We start from the raw sequence: 18,984 nt of genomic DNA, 5'->3' as shown, positions 1-18,984 counted from the left end.
CATTTATTGTCGTATGTGAGGCCTTCCTCCGCATTACCCCTCACTTCGGCCTGTGGCTCAAGACCTTTGACGTGAAGCCGAAGATGGTCGAGGGGCAGCACATAGCGTGCGGAGGCGCATTAATAAGTAAAATCGCTGGAGCTCCACGGCCAAAGGGTTCCTTTCCAGAGGTGTCCGGATTATGACAGCGGGAGTGGTTTTACATCACAGCTCCCAAAAGTGCCAAGTGGGTGGCCACCCCTGCTTTCCGCTCAGGCCCTCCACCACAACTGATGTCATGGATTAGCAGAGGGCTGAGCTGCGGTCCAGCCAAGGACGTGCCTATATTGCAAAGCCGCATTCAAGATCTCTTCAACGGAGATTTCAGTCTGGTTACGGTGGTGCAAGTCATGCTGGTTCGTCAAGTTCAGCCTTGCAAACGCCGGCCCCTCCGCATGTGGGAGTTCAACCTAGAAGGGTCACACACCATTCAGAATTTCCTCGGCCTGACGCACGAGGAGATGTACAAATCATTCTTCGGACCCCAAATAGAGTTTCCATATACTACCGAGGACGTGGGCCTGAGCAGCAACCGTACCGCTGACCAAGTAAGTAATCCTTTAGCCGAACACACCGTCTTTCATTTATCATGACGTCATTCTGAGAAATCGCTCTTTGACAAGGACTAGCTAACAAGGGCGAAGATGATTCGGTGTCCGGCCCCCCTTCCTGAGGGTTTGGAGAATCCGGTACTGGAAAAGATGCTCAAACTAGCACCTTGCCCGGAGCCCTCAAAGGAAGATAAAGGGGGGAATAATGAGGTCGAAAGCGGGCCCCCATCGCTACCAATTCCAACCAAGGGAATGAGCGCCTCCGTGAAGGAGGATAACCAAGGGGAAGAATCTGACCTTCTCTCGCTTCGGGGAAGGAAGAGGACTGCCTCTGAAGATCCAGAAACCAAGGCTTCCAAACGGGAGAAGAAGTCTCCACCAAAGGGTTCTGCCTTGGAGGGTGCTCTTGCCGCACAAAGTCCGCACGAGGATCAGCCCTCCAACGAGCTGTAAGTAATCAAAAAGTACTTTAATAGTGGAGATATACTACCTTACCTCTGAGGAAAATAACCGAAGCATTTATCTTGCAGTTCGGGTCTTAGCCCTTCTCAGCAAAGCTCGTCTTGGGAGGATCTTCTTCCGGAGATGATGGAGAGCGAAACGCCTCCCCTGGACTCCCCCGCTCAAGAAGTGGGCGACCTTGAAGTGTCGTCATGGAGGGCCTCTCCGGATCCGCTGAGGCCAGAAGATAATCCTATAGTCACCCGAAGTCCCCAGCATCCGGCTCTTGAAGAGAGCAAACAAAAGAGTCTGGCACCGTCTGGTATGCGGTCGGACGTACTGAGGGAGCTGTTGGAGCGAGCGGCCATCTCAGAAGAACACCGTACGTTGATGGGTACAGTGATGGAAAGAATTTCGTCTGCCGAAAGCGGATTGCATGAAGCCTTTATGAGTCTACTGACAGGCTTTGAGGTGCGTGAAATGATATACTTTTTGATAGTACCGCACATTTTTAGGTGTGCCCTGTGTAGATAGTAGCCCCTGAGACTCTGGTTGTCGTCGAGAACGGCGGCGAACAAAGGATCGTAGTCCCGGGTAATAACCATACTGCTTTATGTGCAGGTGATGGGAGCTCCGGTGGCTGGCCAGACTAATGAGTTTGTCGAACTAAAGCGACAACTGGATGCGGCAGATGCCGACATCGAGCTTGTTAACAAGCGGCTTGATGAGGCACAGGGTAAGTGATGTTTTCTGGTGAATGTCACATAGGAAGAGCAGCGTAACACCGGTATCTTTAATATGTTGTGACTGCAGATGGAGCTGCCACCATGGAGACCCTTCGGGCGGAACTTGCCCGAGCCAAGGAACAAGCAAGAATTAGTAATGCGGTCGCTTTAAAGGCGGCCGAAGAGTTAGGAGCCGAAAAGGCTGCACATTGCGAGAGCAAAGATAAAATGGCCAAGATGGCTGTAAAGTTAAGAGACACTATCGACCATTGCCAGTTCCTTGAAGAAGAGAACCGAGCGAAGGCAACGGACCTCGAAAAGGCCATGATGGCGGGCAAAGACACCCGCTCTGCCATGAGGGCAAAGAAGGAAGAGTTACGTGAAGCTGGTGATATTGTGGCTGGGAAGCCCTTTTTGCTGCAGAGGAAGTTCGGAGATCCGCGGTATGCCCCTCTGGATCGGCTGTGGAGTTCAGCAGACGCATATCTGGATTTGACGGCAAGTGATGTCGATGCGGCCGAATACTTCCGAGATCAAACAGATCGTGAAGTGGACAAGCTATTCTGGTCGCAGTTTAACGTTCCAGAGCGTCCGCTTCCACTAACTGATCGGCTTGCCGAATGGGAATAACTCAATAGATTGTCCGGACTTGCCATGAGATCCGTCGTAGATCATCTGTGGCCGGAAAAGCCGAAGCCGAACAGCTATTTCAGCTTAGTGCAGCAGTTCCTTGGTGCGGTGCCACGCATTAATGCGACGAAGAGGTCGGCGTGCATAGAAGGCTCGCGGATGGCCCTTGCCCGTGTCAAAGCATACTAGGCGGAGATGGATGCTACCACTGTTGCGGCACAGGGTTCGGCCATAGGCCGAGTGGCTGCCGAGCACTATTTTGAAGAAGTTCTTGAGGGTGCTCATTTGATAGAGGCCCAGTGCTCAAGGAATATTATGTTTGAGTGACATGTATTCCCATTGTAAAAACAATGTTTTTATGAAATTTATCAAGGCTATATTTATACTTTTGCCCAAAAGTAATATGATGCCTCCTATGCGGCCGTTTATGTATACATGTGTATAACCTAAAAGATTGCAGTCGTCGGCTTCAGCCCCAAGCATATAATACGGGGGTGTTTGCAGAAGACGCGTATTCACACTTAATCCAACGTCTTGGTCCTAATAAGGAGGTGATGGCGCAGCGAACTAGGCAACCGGACTATAATGCTTTAACACTTTCACTTAGCCATAGGAGTTTGACAGTGGGGCTACTATATAGCCCCTGGTGGCTCCGCACTCATCCGAATTCGGGGTGCGTACATGCCTGGCCGGGAAACGGCCCTTTGTTAAGGCGGAGGAATTCTAACATTCCGATGGGTCATCGAGTGGTTGACCAGTCTCACGCTATATCATGACAGTCAGTTTTCGGCTTTCTCTACTAAGGTGCTCGTCCGAATGAATCGTGGCACAATCGCAGTAGTTCTCCTGGTGCCGCCTTAGCCGATAGAGCGGAACGTAAGGCAGCAAAACACAAGAGCCGGGCAAACCCAACATTTGACCAAAGACATGATTCGGAGCTGATGCATATAAGGCCAAACTCGCGACGCCGAACACTCCCTAAGGTATTCGGTCTTTATGGTATAAACCGGGCCTAAACAGTGCCCTTTGTAAGAAGCCCCTGGTGTCCAGGTACTTGCATTATTCTGACATGGCCACATGCCAAGATGTCAGCATCCTTCTCAATTGTACTGAGAATCCGAGGGATGTGTATCAACAAGAGACAATAAAAAAGGTTTACGCAGGGTCTTAATCTAAAAATAATCCTTGGAATGGGTCCCTGCTACACATCTGCGCCTGTGTCTCTGTTGTGCCGTATCCTGGACGGGTATAGCACGATGGTCATCTGTAAAAGAGAGAAACTTAGGTGAAAAGTTCTCGTGCAAAAAGGTAGGTTTAAAGAAACCATGTACAATTCAAGATGAGTAAAAATTGCCACTTGTCTGCGCGCGTTGAGCCCCTTGTATTTGTAATAGGGGTGTGGCCATCAAATCTGTATGAATTACATATAGTTGCGCTGGACTCATCTAACCGTGTCCGTGGTCTTGACGACCTATCAAATGCTTTAGTTGGCGAGGCCGTTTTTAGTGTGCGGCTGCCAAGGCAGTCGCACTCTCTTCGGCGCGCAAGGATCGCTCAATATTTCCATCCACTGTAATGATGCCATGTGGACCGGGCATCTTAAGCATGAGGGAAGCATAATGCGGAATTGCATTAAAGCGAGCGAAAGCTTCGCGTCCAAGTAGTGCTTGATAGCCACTTTGGAATAGAGCAATGTGGAATGTTAAATTTTCGCTACGGAAGTTATCGGGGAAGCCGAATATAACCTCTAGTAGCAGGGAGCCCATGCAATGAGCCCCTAGGCCTAGCGTTACTCCTTTAAAGGTAGTATTGCTGTGGCAAATTTTCGTTGGGTCTATCCCCATTTTGCGGATTGAGTCCTGATATATTAGGTTTAGACTGCTGCCACCGTCCATCAGGACTTGTGTGAAATGGTATCCGACCATTATTGGGTCTAATACCAAGGCAGCCCATCCTGCACGCCGGATACTTGCTGAGTAATCCCGATGGTCGAAAGTGATCAGTTGAGATGACCGGTGGCAGGACTTCGCGGTGATAGGCCCTTGGGCATGTTTCTCTGGGAGTTCCGTTTTGTTTCTCCCCTTGATCACGTGTAACACATTCACTGTTTTGACTTCTGGTGGAAATTTCTTTTGTTCCCCAGTGTCTTGCTTGAGAGGCTCATCCTCATCTTCGCTTGGTGTATCCTCCCCCTTGTGTACGGCGTTGAGCTTTCCGGACTGCTTGAAGACCCAACATTCTCTGTGGGTATGATTTGCAGGTTTATCGGGGGTGCTATGGATCTGACATATTTGGTCCAGAATTTTGTTTAGGCTGGACAATTCATCTCTGACGCCTTTAGAGGGTGGCTTTTGCTGACCTGGCTGAGAGCTTCTGAATCCGGCGTTTACCGCCGTGCTCTTCGGGTTGTCTTCTTTATTCTAGCGCTTATTATTTTTGCTGCACCGTGATTTCCCGTTTCCATCTTTAGCTTCGGATGTACTGGAGTCGCTGGTGTTGCATCTGGCTAGCCAGCTATCCTCACCCGCGCAAAAGCGAGTCATGAGGCTTGTTAATGCTGCCATTGTTCTCGGCTTTTCTTGGCCGAGGTGTCTGGCAAGCCATTCGTCGCGGATGCTATGCTTAAAAGCTGCCAAGGCTTCGGCGTCCGGACAGTCGACTATTTGGTTCTTTTTAGTAAGAAACTTGTTCCAAAGCTTTCGGGCTGACTCTCTGGGCTGTTGAGTTATATGACTCAAATCGTCCGCGTTCGGAGGTCGGACATAAGTCCCTTGAAAATTTGCCCGAAAAGCGTCTTCGAGCTCTTCCCAGCTTCCAATGGAGCTTTCGGGGAGGCTTTTAAGCCAGTGCCGAGCTGGCCCTTTGAGTTTGAGGGGTAAATACTTAATGGCGTGGAGATCATCTCCTCGAGCCATATGGATATGGAGGATATAGTCCTCAATCCAGACCGCAGTGTCTGTTGTTCCGTCGTATGCCTCTATGTTTACGGGTTTGAATCCCTCTGGAAATTCATGGTCCAGCACCTCATCGGTGAAACATAGGGGGTGTGCAGCACCCCTGTATTTGGGTGTACCGCGTTGTTCGGATGTTTGTTGTGTTGCATCGTATGCTGGAGCGTGCTCGCGTGATCCATAAATGGATCTGGTTGCGCCGTCCTTTTGATGCGAGCCCTCGCGTGGATCGCGTATTGGCTTATGTGCGGTGTTGTTTGCTGCTCTATGTTGGCCGTGAGGTTGTCTATCCGGCCAGATGGCCGTTTTAATTTTTGGTTGCAGGGAATCTAAGGCCTCCTCATCGAATTCGGGTAGCAACTTCCGCTTCGGGTAGCTCTTGGTGTGGCAATTACCGCCGTACTTCGCTGCTAAGTTGAGTACTTTACTCCATCTGATTCGGAGTGTGTCTTGCGCAGCCTTGAGCCTTTGCTTCTGCTTTTTTAGACTCCTCGCGGTGGCAACAAGCCTTTGATGGGCATTATGTTGCTCCGGGTGTCTGTCTGGTGTGATGTCTTCCAGACTATTATCTTTGACAGAGTCGGGTTGTTCGGTTTGATTCTCCATGTTGCCGTGGTCCGGCGATGGTTCACCCTGCTCTAACGCTGGGTCTGTATGATCATTGTTTCTTCCGAGGCGTGATTTGGAGTGGCGCTTACGCCACCGCTTTGACTGCTTCTCGAGCGGACAACCCTTCGTTGCGTCCTTCCGTTCCTCGTCGTCGTCATCTTTTGGTGTGTCCACCATGTATACGTCATGTGATGAAGTGGGTGTCCAGTGCCCTGTGGGCAGTGGTTCCTGTTCGTCTCCTGCATCGTCGTCCATACCGTCGATGTCTTCGGAGTCGGAGTCGATCATGTCGGTTAAGTCATCGACAGTGGCTACTAAGTGGGTGGTGGGTGGGCGGCAAATTTCTTCGTCATCCGCATCCCAATCCTGCCGGACATAGTTCGGCCAGGACTCTCCTGACAAGGAGAGAGACTTTAATGAGTTCAATATGTCATCGAAGGGCGAGTGCTGAAAGATATCCGCGGAGGTAAACTCCATGATCGGCGCCCAACCGGATTCGATAGGAACGGGCGCAGGTGGTTCAGAGTCCACGGCCGGAGAAGTATCCGGCAGTTTAACAACACGGCTCTCGTGAAGGGTAAGATCGCTATTCGGCTCGATCGCCGTTGGGGATGCGGCCTCTGTGGCGGGGTCTATCCACCCGTCCACGGGAGGCGCAACTGGCTCCGAATTAAGGGTCGGAGCGGCTACCGGTGTGATTTCTTGAACACTGTCCGATGGCAGAGCTAAATCGTACTCATCGCGACCGCGTGGCGCACAAGGCAGAGGCCCGAATCCGTCGAAGATCAAGTCTCCGCGGATATCGGCCGTGTAGTTTAAGCTTCCAAATCTGACCTGGTGGCCAGGGGCGTAACTTTTGATCTGCTCCAGATGGCCAAGCGAGTTGGCCCGCAGTGCGAAGCCGCCGAACACAAAGATCTGTCCAGGGAGAAAAGTCTCACCCTGGACTGCATCGCTATCGATGATTGTAGGATCCATCAAGCCTAACGGCGATGACATAGAGGAACTCTCAATGAAAGCATATCGGTGTCAAAACTGGCGGATCTCGGGTAGGGGGTCCCGAACTGTGCGTCTAAGGCGGATGGTAACAGGAGGCAGGGGACACGATGTTTTACCCAGGTTCGGGCCCTCTTGATGGAGGTAAAACCCTACGTCCTGCTTGATTAATATTGATGATATGGGTAGTACCAGAGTAGATCTACCACGAGATCAAAGAGGCTAAACCCTAGAAGCTAGCCTATGGTATGATTGTATGTTATTGTTATGTCCTACAGACTAAAACCCTCTGGTTTATATAGACACCGGAGAGGGTTAGGGTTACACAAGGTCGGTTACAAAGGAGGAGATATCCATATCCGTACTGCCTAGCTTGCCTTCCACGCCAAGTAGAGTCCCATCCGGACACGAGACTAAGTCTTCAATCTTGTATCTTCATAGTCCAACAGTCCGGCCAAAGGATATAATCCGGCTGTCCGGAGACCCCCTAATCCAGGACTCCCTCACTTGGGTCTGTGTTTCTATCACTCACGCCACCCACCATAAGCAAATCATGAACATATTGCAAACCCTACAGCGGGGATCCCTCACGCTTGTGTGACATGGAGAGCACCATAGGACAGCACCAATATTAAAACATGCAACTCAAACCAATCACGATCATCAATTAACCCATAGGACAAAACGGATCTACTCAAACATCATAGGATAGCCATACATCATTGGGAAATAATATATAGCATTGAGAACCATGTTTAAGTAGATATTACAGCGGGTAAAATAGGGGTTACACCACTGCATAGAGGGGGGAAGAGTTGGTGATGGCGGCGGTGAAGTTGTTGGTGTAGATTGCGGTGATGATGATGGCCCCGGCGGCATTCCGGCGCCACCGGGAGAGAGGGGGATAGGGGCCCCTCCTTCTTCTTCTTCCTTGACCTTCCCCCTAGATGGGAGAAGGGTTTCCCCTCTGGCCCTTGGTCTCCATGGCATGGGAGGGGCGAGAGCGCCTCCGAGATTGGATCTGTCTCTCTGTCTCTCTCTCTGTTTCTGCGTTTCCTGATTCTGCCCTTTCACCGTTTCTTAAATTCCTGGAGATCCGTAACTCCGATTGGACTGAATTTTGGACACGATTTTTATCTGGATATTAGCTTTCTTGCAGCAAAAGAAGGGCACCAATTGCCTTACGGGGTAGCCACGAGGGCCCAGGGCGTGCCTGACCCCCTGGGGGGGCGCCCTGCCTCGTGGCCCCCTCGGGCATTGTCTCGCATTGATTCTTCTTCCCAAAAATCACATATATTCCAAAAAAAATCTCTATCTGTTTTTATCCCGTTTGGACTCTGTTTGATATGGATTTTCTATGAAACAAAAACATGCAACAAACAGGAACTGGCACTCGGCACTGGATCAATATGTTAGTCCCAAAAATAGTATAAAAAGTTGCCAAAAGTATATGAAAGTTGTATAATATTGGTATGGAACAATAAAAAATTATAGATACGAAGGAGACGTATCAGCATCCCCAAGCTTAATTCTTGCTCGTCCTCGAGTAGGTAAATGATAAAAAAGATAATTTTTGATGTGGAATGCTACCTTGCATAATCTTGATCATGTAATCTAATCTTGGCATGAATATTAAGACATGAGTGATTCAAAGCAATAGTCTATCATTTGACATTAATACAATAATACTTCAAGCATACTAATAAAGCAATCATGTCTTTTCAAAATAACATGGCCAAAGAAAGTTATCCCTACAAAATCATATGGTCTGGCTATGCTCCATCTTCACCACAAAAGCATCCAAATCATGCACAACCCCGATGATAAGCCAAGCAATTGTTTCATACTTTTGATGTTCTCAAACCTTTTCAACTTTCACGGAATACATGAGCGTGAGCCATGGATATAGCACTATAGGTGGAATAGAATATGATGATGGAGGTTGTGTGGAGAAGACAAAAAAGGGAGAAAGTCTCACATCGATGCGGCTAATCAACGGGCTATGGAGATGCCCATCAATTGATGTCAATGCGAGGAGTAGGGATTTCCATGCAACGGATGCACTAGAGCTATAAGCGTATGAAAGCTCAAACTGAAACTAAGTGGGTGTGCATCCAACTTGCTTGCTCATGAAGACCTAGGGCACTTGAGGAAGCCCATCGTTGGAATATACAAGCCAAGTTCTATAATGACAATTCCCACTAGTATATGAAAGTGATAAATCAATAGACTCTCTATATGAAGAACATGGTGCTACTCTAAAGGACAAGTGTGGTAAAAGGATAGTAACATTGTCCCTTCTCTCTTTTCTCTCATTTTTTTATTTTTTTCTTTTTCCTCTTTTTTGTAGGCTTCTTTGGCCTCTCTCTTTTTTGGGGCTTCTCTGGCCACTTTTATTTTGATAACCTCACATGGGTAAATTCTTTGATTGAAAAGTATGATATTACTCTCTACAAATCTGAAAATTTTGACATACTTAAATATTGATATGAAAACTATGCTCATAATGTCTATGACAAAGAATTTATTGAGAGGATGGCCATTGCTTTGGAAGAAAATAATGATATGCATGAATCTATAGATAATTATGATTCCGATGATTTGTTTGAAATATCCCTTGATGAACATGATGCTTGCTATTTTTTATGGCCATGATACCAATATTTCTGGAGATGAATTTGCTATAGTTTCGTATGTTAAACATGAGATTATTACTATTGCACCCATACTTGATAGTTCCTTGAATCAAAAGCATGATTGCAATGATGTTATTATAAATTATATTAATGTCAATTGTGCTAATAATATGCAAAACCCTATGCTTGGGGATGCTAGTTTTGATATGTCTACTACTTGTTGCAATGATCATGATTGGGGTGATTCTTCTTATAATCTTGAAAACTTATTTAAGCCCCATGATGAATATGAGATTGATAATAATGTTTGAAATAATACTGAAAGTGGGCTTGGAAGAGTGTCAACTTTATATCCCACATATTTGGATAATGTTCAATCTTATGAAGTTTTTGATAAAAGTGTGTTTGGAGAGGTCATGACTTTAGTTAATGATATTCCCACTATTTTGGAAGAGTGTCAACTTTGCATGCATGTGGATCATTTAGAGAAAAATGTATGTGATAGCTATACTGTTGAATTTAAATATTATCCAACATGTAATTATTATGAGAGAGTAAAATGTGGTTGTAGACATTTTCATGTTACTAAATTACCTCTCTTCATGTTGAGATTGTCTATGTTTTATTATTCCTCCTTGCATATGCTAGTTTCTGCTTGTGTTGATAATTTGTTTGCTTACAAGATGCCTATCCAAAGGAATTATGTTAGACTTAGATGTGTTTTCCACATGCTACATGATGCTCTCTTCGTGCTTCAATTGCTATCTTTCATGTGAGCATCATCGAAATCTCACTACCTAGCTAAGGGCGTTAAACAATAGCACTTGTTGGGAGGCAACCCAATTTTTTTTTTTGCTTTTTAGGTCCTGATTAGAAATATATATTTCATCTAGCCTTTGGTTAGATGTGGTTTTGTGTTTTAATTAGTGTTTGTGCCAAGTAAGACCTTTGGGATAACGTACGGTAATAGTTGATTTGATCTTGCTGAAAAACAGAAACTTTTGCGCTCACGAAAATAATTCTCATTTTTAGCAGAAGCATGATACAATACTAATTCTTTTTTGGAGACAATTTATAAACAAATTGGCTAGGACTTCCTAATTTCTCAGGATTTTTGGAGTTATAGAAGTACTCGAAATCTCTAGATTGCTACAGATTGTTCTATTTTTGACAGATTCTGTTTTTCGCATGTTGTTTGCTTATTTTAATGAATCTATGGCTAGTATCGGGGTTATGAACCATGGTAAAGTTGGAATACAGTAGATATTAAACAAATATAAATAAATAATGAGTTCACAACAGTACCAAAAGTGGTGATTTATTTTCTTATAGTAATGGAGCTTATGATATTTTCTGTTGGAGTTTTGTGTTGTGAAGTCTTCAAGTTTTGGGTATGGATTTGATGGACTATGGAATAAGGAGTGGCAAGAGCCTAAGCTTGGCTATGCCCAAGGCACCCCAAGGTAATATTGAAGGACACCAAGAGCCTAAGCTTGGGGATGCTCCGAGAAGGCATCCCATCTTTCGTCTTCGTCTATCGGTAACTTGAGGCTATATTTTTATTCACCACATGATATGTGTTTTGCTTGGAGCGTCTTGTATGATTTGAGTATTTGATTTTTAGTTTGCCACAATCATCCTTGTTGTGCACACCTTTTGAGAGACACACGCATGAATCGTGATTTATTAGAATGCTCTATGTGCTTCACTTATATCTTTTGAGCTAGGCAAATTTGCTCTAGTGCTTCACTTATATCTTTTTAGAGCACGGCGATGGTTTTATTTTAAAGAAATTGATGAACTCTCGTACTTCACTTATATTATTTTGAGAGTCCTTAAAACAGCATGGTAATTTTCTTTGGTTATAAAATTAGTCCTAATATGATAGGCATCTAAGAGGGATATAATAGAAACTTTCATATAAAGTGCATTGAATATTATGAGAAGTTTGATTCCTTATGATTGTTTTGAGATATGAATATGGTGATATTAGAGTCATGCTAGTAAGTAGTTGTGAATTTGAGAAATACTTGTGTTAAAGTTTGTGAGTCTCGTAGCATGCATGTATGGTTAACCATTATGTGATGAAGTCGGAGCATGATTTATTTATTTATCGTCTTCCTTATGATTGGCGGTCGGGGACGAGCGATGATCTTTTCCTACAAATCTATCCCCCTAGGAGCATGTGTGTAGTACTTTATTTCGATGACTAATAGATTTTTCCAGTAAGTATGTGAGTTCTTTATGACTAATGTTCAGTCCATGGATTATACACACTCTCACCGATCTGCTATTGCTAGCCTCTCTAGTACCGTGCAACTTTCGCCGGTACCATAAACCCACCATATACCTTCCTCAAAACAGCCACCATACCTACCTATTATGGCATTTCCATAGTCATTCCGAGATATATTGCCATGTAACTTTCCACCGTTCAATTTATTATGACACGCTTCATCATCGTCATATTGCTTTGCATGATCATGTAGTTGCCATAGTATTTGTGGCAAAGCCACCGTTCATCATTTTTTATACATGTCGCTCTTGATTCATTGCACATCCCAGTACACCGCCAGAGGCATTCATATAGAGTCATATTTTGTTCTAAGTATCGAGTTGTAATTTTTGAGTTGCAAGTAAATAAAAGAGTGATGATCTTCATTATTAGATCATTGTCCCATGCGAGGAAAGGATGATGGAGACTATGATTCCCCACAAGTCGGGATGAGACTCCAGACGAAAAAAATGAGGCCAAAAGAAATGAGAGAAGGCCCAACAAAAAAATGAGAGTAAAGAGAGAAGGGGCAATGCTACTATCCTTTTACCACACTTGTGCTTCAAAATAGCACCATGATCTTCATGATAGAGAGTCTCCTATGATATCACTTTCAAATACTAGTGGGAATTTTCATTATAGAACTTGGCTTGTATATTTCAATGATGGGCTTCCTCAAAATGCCCTAGGTCTTCGTGAGCAACCAAGTTGGATGCACACCCACTCAGTTTTCTTTTTGAGATTTATCATGGTGGGAGCACGGCAGATGCCATGGAATGGCTAAAGAGAGGAGGAGGCTCGAGGGCACTGGTGGGCTCCAGAGGTGAGGTCGGCATGAGCGAGCGCGGGATGCAAGACATACCCTGGTTCGGGGCTCTCTAGAGAGATAACACCCCTAGTCCTGCCGAGTGTGGTTTATATGTTAAAGTACAGGGTTGCTCCTAGAGCTGCGTCGAGGAAGAAGGGAGTCTGGCCAAGGCTTAGGCAGTCCCTCCTTCTTGGGTGTTGCTAGATAGGTGTGTGATGATGATGATGATGATGAGTTTGCCCGTATGCATGAGGGATCCTTGGGGGGGTTATAGGTCAACCCCCAGGGGTACAATGGTAATGTTACAAGGCCGTGGGGCCGAGTTGTCAGCGTCTAGGGACCCAGTGCTGGGACCCGCCGGGTATCAGGTCTCGCCGGGTTCCCCGGGCTCGGGACCCACTGGGTACGGTGGCACTGTTGGTTGTCTTGTCGATCGTCAGGGCGTGGCCGAGTCGAGTCGGCTACAGTGGCGCTTTGTTAGGTCGCCGCTTGCTGGCGTCATGGGTGATGACGGGTGCACTGTTTCCACGCTGAGCCTGGTTAGCGGGTAGGTGGGGGCACTATTGCCTCATCCGGCTGACCAAAGGCATGGGCAGGACACTGTGGCTTCGGTCATCAGTTGGTGGCGGCTCGTCCCATCGTACGACTGGGATGGGACGGTCGCTGACCCTTGGCTGGGTTGGAGTACACGCCAAGGGGAGTTGGCTTGTTGGTTAAGTCTTGGTGCACCGGGTTCGGCCGCCTTGGGCTAGCTTGTTGGAGAAGTCTTGCGGATTAGGCCGGGTTGAGGGGGCTTGGCCGGGTCGAGCGACCCGGCCGAGCGCGAGCCGTCTTGAGGGGCGATGTCGGCCCCGTTGTTTTTTCAAAGGATCCGGGTTCCGTTGTCTTCCCCGGGTTCCCCCCCCCCCCAACAGTAGTCCCCGAAGTTGTGAAGGTCCGCCGGCTTTGGATGGAAGGGCCTTCGCAGTTTCCCCTTTGAAGGAGGTGAATCTTGAGGCCGCCGGGTCCGGCAACACCCACTATGCGCCGGCTTCCAGAAGCCGGATCGCGTCATTTTGACAGTGGCGGGAAACTAAGGAGTCCACCGAATCTTTGGAGACAATTTTTCGGGCTACGCGCGGGCGCCACATGGCGTCCGGGAGTCGGAGGGGCCTGACAGACCGCGCGCGCGATAGGACAGGGCGACGCACACACTACAAGAAATATGTCAACTTGCGACCATCACTATTGGTCACTGAAAGGTCATTGTTTTTCATTTACGACCTTTTTGTGACAAAAACAGAAGGTCAAAAGCTAGCGGTCGTAAACTAAAAGGTCGTGGAATTCCACGACCAAAACAAAAGGTCGTTGATTCCATGACCTTCTGTTTTGGTCGCTAGCTCTCTGCCCAGACCACGTCGGATCTGATGTGGCAATCTGACGTGGCAAAATTGCAACCAATTGAAAAGGTCAAAAATTAGAATAGGCCCGGTCCAATTGGGTGTTTATATGGGCCGAGCCCATTAATTCAGCCAATTTAGTGTATTTTTCTGTCAATTTTTGTTAGCTTCATGGGCCAAGCCCAACATCGCAGCCTTTTTATTTTTGGGCCATGGCCATTTTGGCTGAGCAGTTCAAGTATTTTTTTAAAGATGGGTCCACTATTCAAATGGGTCCCAATTGTCAGGTTCTTCTAGTAAGTGGGTCCCAATTGTCAAGGTCATTTTCTTTAAATTTCAATTTGCTAGTAAATAAATCACCAACATTCAAATGGGAACAGATAGAGAACACACATAGTACTTCACATAACAGCCAGAATCAGGTTGATACATCATACAACAAAGATACAATAGCAGAATCATTGTGTTACATCATCATATAACACATATACAATGGCAATCACAGTCTAGATACTCCAGGTCTCTTCAACTTCGCATTCCACAGATTCCCAGCTTCCAAATCTGCAGCACAAAATCAACGCCATGTTAATAGACCAAACTTGGTGTTACAACAGATGAATGAATATGTTGTGTCTTCTTCAAATAAGTTCAGTTTGTTGAGGATATCATTTAGAACTAGAAGCCATCCACCTACTAACAGAACTTTCATGAATATGTTCAGGTATGCTTAATAATTAACCTACATGAGCACTGCAAGTCAAATTACCATCATAATAAGTATGAAGATAAAGGAAAGCAAGAAATAGCAGACTAGAAACCTCAGGAGGCAAAATAAGTAGCATGGTACTGAGAATACAAGTACTCAAGGCAAGTAACCTAGTTTCAGCGTGCTTAAGTTCAGATTTTTTATCATAACATTTAGATCCAAGAAGACATTAACACGCTTGACAGAATTTACATGAATACGTTGTGTAAGATAAATTGCACATAAAAAAGAATAATAATCAGGAAAACTTTCAAGGAAAACAAGTACGTTGCACCAATATAGTTCTACACATTCCACATTGCATTTGTTACATTACTCTTCACATACCTAGACCTCTTGGACTCTCAATAGGTTTTCGTCCTCTCCAACTCCACATGCATCCACTCCTCCAGCTCTAAGCAACTTTCAGCACACCAGCAATAGCCCCTTGAACATGCACACAAACAAACACGACGACAAAAAAATTAAGGCTAGTAAGTGACTCAATGACTACTGCAACTCAGATATAATCAAGAATCTAAGCAGGATAAAAGTGGTTCCTCAATATGATCGTCTCCCAGGTACACTACAAGCAGTACTAATATAAAGCTGGAGGTGGGGTCAAGGCGATGGGCCTTCTCGAAGGCGTAGAAGCAACCTAGCACCGCGCCAAGAGACATACATATTAATACATTGTGAAGAGACATACATATTAATACATTGTGTGGGCGAGGCAAGGAAACAGATACTAGCACTCTGTAACACATCTAGAGAATTATGCCCACTTCACTTCACTTCACTTGGAGTTAATAAACTAGATGGACTGTCACTAGTGTACAACTACCGGTGTTGTAGTACTTGAGGAAGATGAATATAATACAACTCACACACACAGGTACAAAGTAATAGAATACAGACAAGTTACTAAGTGGAGTAGTAGTAGAAGGGACCTAAGCTAGCACCCAAGCCAAGAGACATACTACTAGTAAATTGTTGTTATGGGTGAGACAAGAGCACATGTGGTGCTGCTAGAGAGGGAATTATGGGCACTCGGAATAAATTAACAGAGTTTGTCCATGGACTGTCACAGGCCGCAAGATAGCACTAGTGCTCTTGTGCTTGAGCAAGAAGAATATATATAATACACAGGCAGCAGAGTCGGTGCTAATAGAATACATCAGCAGTGAGTAGTAGTAATTAACAGGCAGCAGTTAGCCAATTCACATGACAGCAATGAGCCGCATCACTCACCATGAGCTACCTGGGGAAAACAATATGAGCCACAGTTAGCCAATTCACATGACAGCAGGCACGTACAAGCAGAACCAGAGGATCATGAAGCAGGCGTAGCTGGGATTTCGCTTTTTCTCTGGAACTAATAGAACATGCTAACAAGTTATCGGAACCATTCCAACAGCAGGGCACACCACAGCTACCCACTACTTCAATAGTTAGTCCGTACCAACCACAACCACAACTCCACATGCATTGCTGATGGAGCTAAACTGATTTCAACTTGCAGACAAAATTAGCACACAACTCATGCATCACATCACTAGCGAAGTAAACCGATTTCAGCAGATTTTATTATCATATGAGTTCCCTATTTCTATGGTCGTGGAGTTTGGCATGTTACCTCATCCGCTATCATGCTAACAGTCAGACATAACATGGGTTGTACCATGGCGCCAGTGAAAGAAACATGCAGCAGAACTGCGTTTGATATGGTATTTCCCCAGTGCATTAATTTGCACGCCTCTCAAAGAATCCCCCCGCCTCACTTCTCAAATATGTTTCACTTCTTATTGGAAGCAAATGTCATTGTACTGTACATTTGTACACACGAAACAGTTATCGTACATTTGTTACTATTGCCATATTTGATGTAGCTTGACTAGTATAATCAATGCAAATTCTTCTAATCCCCATGAATCATAATATCAGTCAGGTTAAATGAAATCAGTTATCCCAAAGCAATCAAGCTTAATGGCACCGGACCAAGAAAGACCAAAAAAAACACACCAACTTATCTTTCTGATGCACAATGGTCTCGGCAACTACCATCTCTATGTATAACCAGGCGTGCCTCGATATTAGCCGCGCTAGCGTCCTGTAGTGGTTGTCTGTCCAGTCCATCATCGGCGCCACGCTGTGGGACCAGGGGGTGGGAGCAAGAAAACAAGTATCAGTCAGCTCCGACCATGGCCAGGTGTATTGTCCAACTCGGGACTGGACACAATCAATAGAGACGAAATGCACAATTGACAATAGCTCCCAGCAGACGGAGGAAACGAACCTGGCGTGGATGAGCTTGACGCTGGTCTTCATGCCGGGCCTGGACCAGTTGTAGGCGATGGATCCCGCGATCCCTGTGAGACACATCGTCCCTGCAAGCACACATGACAGAAAAAGGGATCAGATTCAATTCGATCACATGGCAAGGAACGACGCAGAACAGAGAGGAGGAGAAGCTCCGGCGGCGGAAGGGGAGTTACCCACGGTGCACCATGCTCGTGGACACCCCTGACGCCATGGCGGGAGGCGGATGGGAGTGCGGGCGCGAGTGTGGGCGCTGCCTCTGCTCTCCCTTGTCTGCATCCCGCTCTCTCTCGGTCTTGGTGGTGTGAGCTCAGGCAGATGCCGCCGCCGAGGACGACGAGGGAGAGGACCAGGACGCCCGCTCGCAGTCGGTGGTGGCGACCATGTCCACGACGGCCTCCGTCTCGGGCTGCGGGATGAGCACGCCGTCCCGGACGGCGACCACCAGGTCCTTCCAGTGGTCGTTCCCGAGCGGCCTGCGGAGGAGGTGGGGCGCCGCCGGGTCGCCGCTGGACAGGGAAGGGGTGGAGGCGTCGGTGAGGAGCCAGCGGCGATGGCAGTGGAGGTGCGGCACCGAGGGCGGGACGAGCGCAGTGGCCCTGCGGCGGAAGGTGGCGAGTGAGGCCTCCAGGACGGGGTTAGTCGGCGGGTGGAGGAAGAGCGGCGGGCGTCCTCCGGAGGCGAGGAGGAGCGGAGCGGGTGGTGGCACGAGGGCGCGGGCGGCAGGATCAGCTTGAGGTAGGTGGTGGCGGCGAGGACTGGATCTGAATCAGGGGAGAGGGGAGAGGGGACGGGAGGAGTGGAGTTAGGATTTGGGCTGCGGGCGGTTGGGTGGATGGATGGATGGATGGATGGATGTGTGCCATGTCATCAATCCATGGCACAAACATCTCCACCAATGAAAATTAAACTTATGTATATGTGGTTTTTTCTTTTTATTTCTCTTCTTTGTTTTCGCCTATGTGAAGAACCTATCAAATATTAGTTACAAAATTGGACCGCAACCATTTTCAAAAATATTCGACCGTGTTTTATGTACAAATTAACCAAATGGTTCCCTCTTAAAAGTTTTTCGTCCACCTCTCGTCCATTTTCCGAGTGACCAAAATGAGTTTTTTTGTGAAGGGCCTACTATATATTTATTTCAAAATTGGACCAAATCAATTTTCTAAAATACTAGCTCATATTTAATGCACAATTTACAAAATGGTTTGGTGTCAAAAGTTTTGATCCACCTCTCGTGAAAAAGACAAATTCCCGCTGGTTCAGTAGGAAGCGAGTCAAATTTGAACTGCAACTGCCTCATAGTTTGCTCTTTATTTTTTCTGAAAATCATTTCTAGGTACATAAGTATCTATTTAATCAGAGAAATATCAAAAGTTTTCCAAGATTCAACCACTAGCTAGGAACGGTCAAGTCCGTTGTTTTGACCGTGTTTTGAAACGGGCCTAAACAATTCAAAAAAAATCGAAAAATTGGAAAACCTTCGCATTGTGTCATTATATGTGATCAAGTTTCCAGGAAAAATAATAAACTTGTAATACGACAATTATTTTAAAAAAGTGTTCTCAGAAATGAGCTATCATGCGTGAAGATTCATGGCTTTCAAGCCAAATGATCAATCTTATGGTCGCATTCATGGCATACTTTGTTCAAATAATCTCATATTGTGCACAACGGTGCATCTTGGAATTCCAAACAATGTTGCCTAAGGAGTTTTCATTTTCTTTGCACGCAAAATTCATTTTCCATTTTCCAAGTGCCCAAAATGAGTTTTTTTTGTGAAGGATCTACCATATATTTGTTGCAGAATTGGACCAAATCAATTGTCTAAAATACTAGGCCATATTTAATGTACAATTGACAAAATGGTTGGGTGT

General features: G+C 46.1%; 1 protein-coding gene across 2 annotated transcripts; it reads right to left on the bottom strand.

Annotated features, from left to right (window-relative positions):
• Positions 1 to 14,434: 14,434 nt before the first annotated feature.
• Positions 14,435 to 17,405, bottom strand: LOC119272335. 2 transcript variants are annotated; one of them, XM_037553843.1, is made up of 5 exons: positions 17,281 to 17,405; positions 17,082 to 17,172; positions 16,808 to 16,934; positions 15,134 to 15,232; positions 14,435 to 14,601 (listed from the first exon to the last, which is right to left on the bottom strand). In XM_037553843.1, exons 1-4 carry the CDS (start codon positions 17,381 to 17,383, stop codon positions 15,212 to 15,214), a joined length of 342 nt encoding a protein of 113 aa, XP_037409740.1. In that variant the 5' UTR covers positions 17,384 to 17,405; the 3' UTR covers positions 14,435 to 14,601; positions 15,134 to 15,211. The 2 variants fall into 2 exon arrangements, with proteins under 2 accessions (XP_037409740.1, XP_037409739.1); XM_037553842.1 differs by lacking the exons at positions 14,435 to 14,601; positions 15,134 to 15,232 and having other exon boundaries at positions 16,082 to 16,934.
• Positions 17,406 to 18,984: the final 1,579 nt, after the last annotated feature.

This window comes from Triticum dicoccoides, chromosome 3A (genome assembly GCF_002162155.2).
Source record: "Triticum dicoccoides isolate Atlit2015 ecotype Zavitan chromosome 3A, WEW_v2.0, whole genome shotgun sequence".
NCBI classification, from domain to species: Eukaryota; Viridiplantae; Streptophyta; class Magnoliopsida; order Poales; family Poaceae; genus Triticum; species Triticum dicoccoides.
The sequence above is the reverse complement of the archived record's forward strand: the minus strand, read 5'-3'. Positions and strand labels throughout refer to the sequence as shown.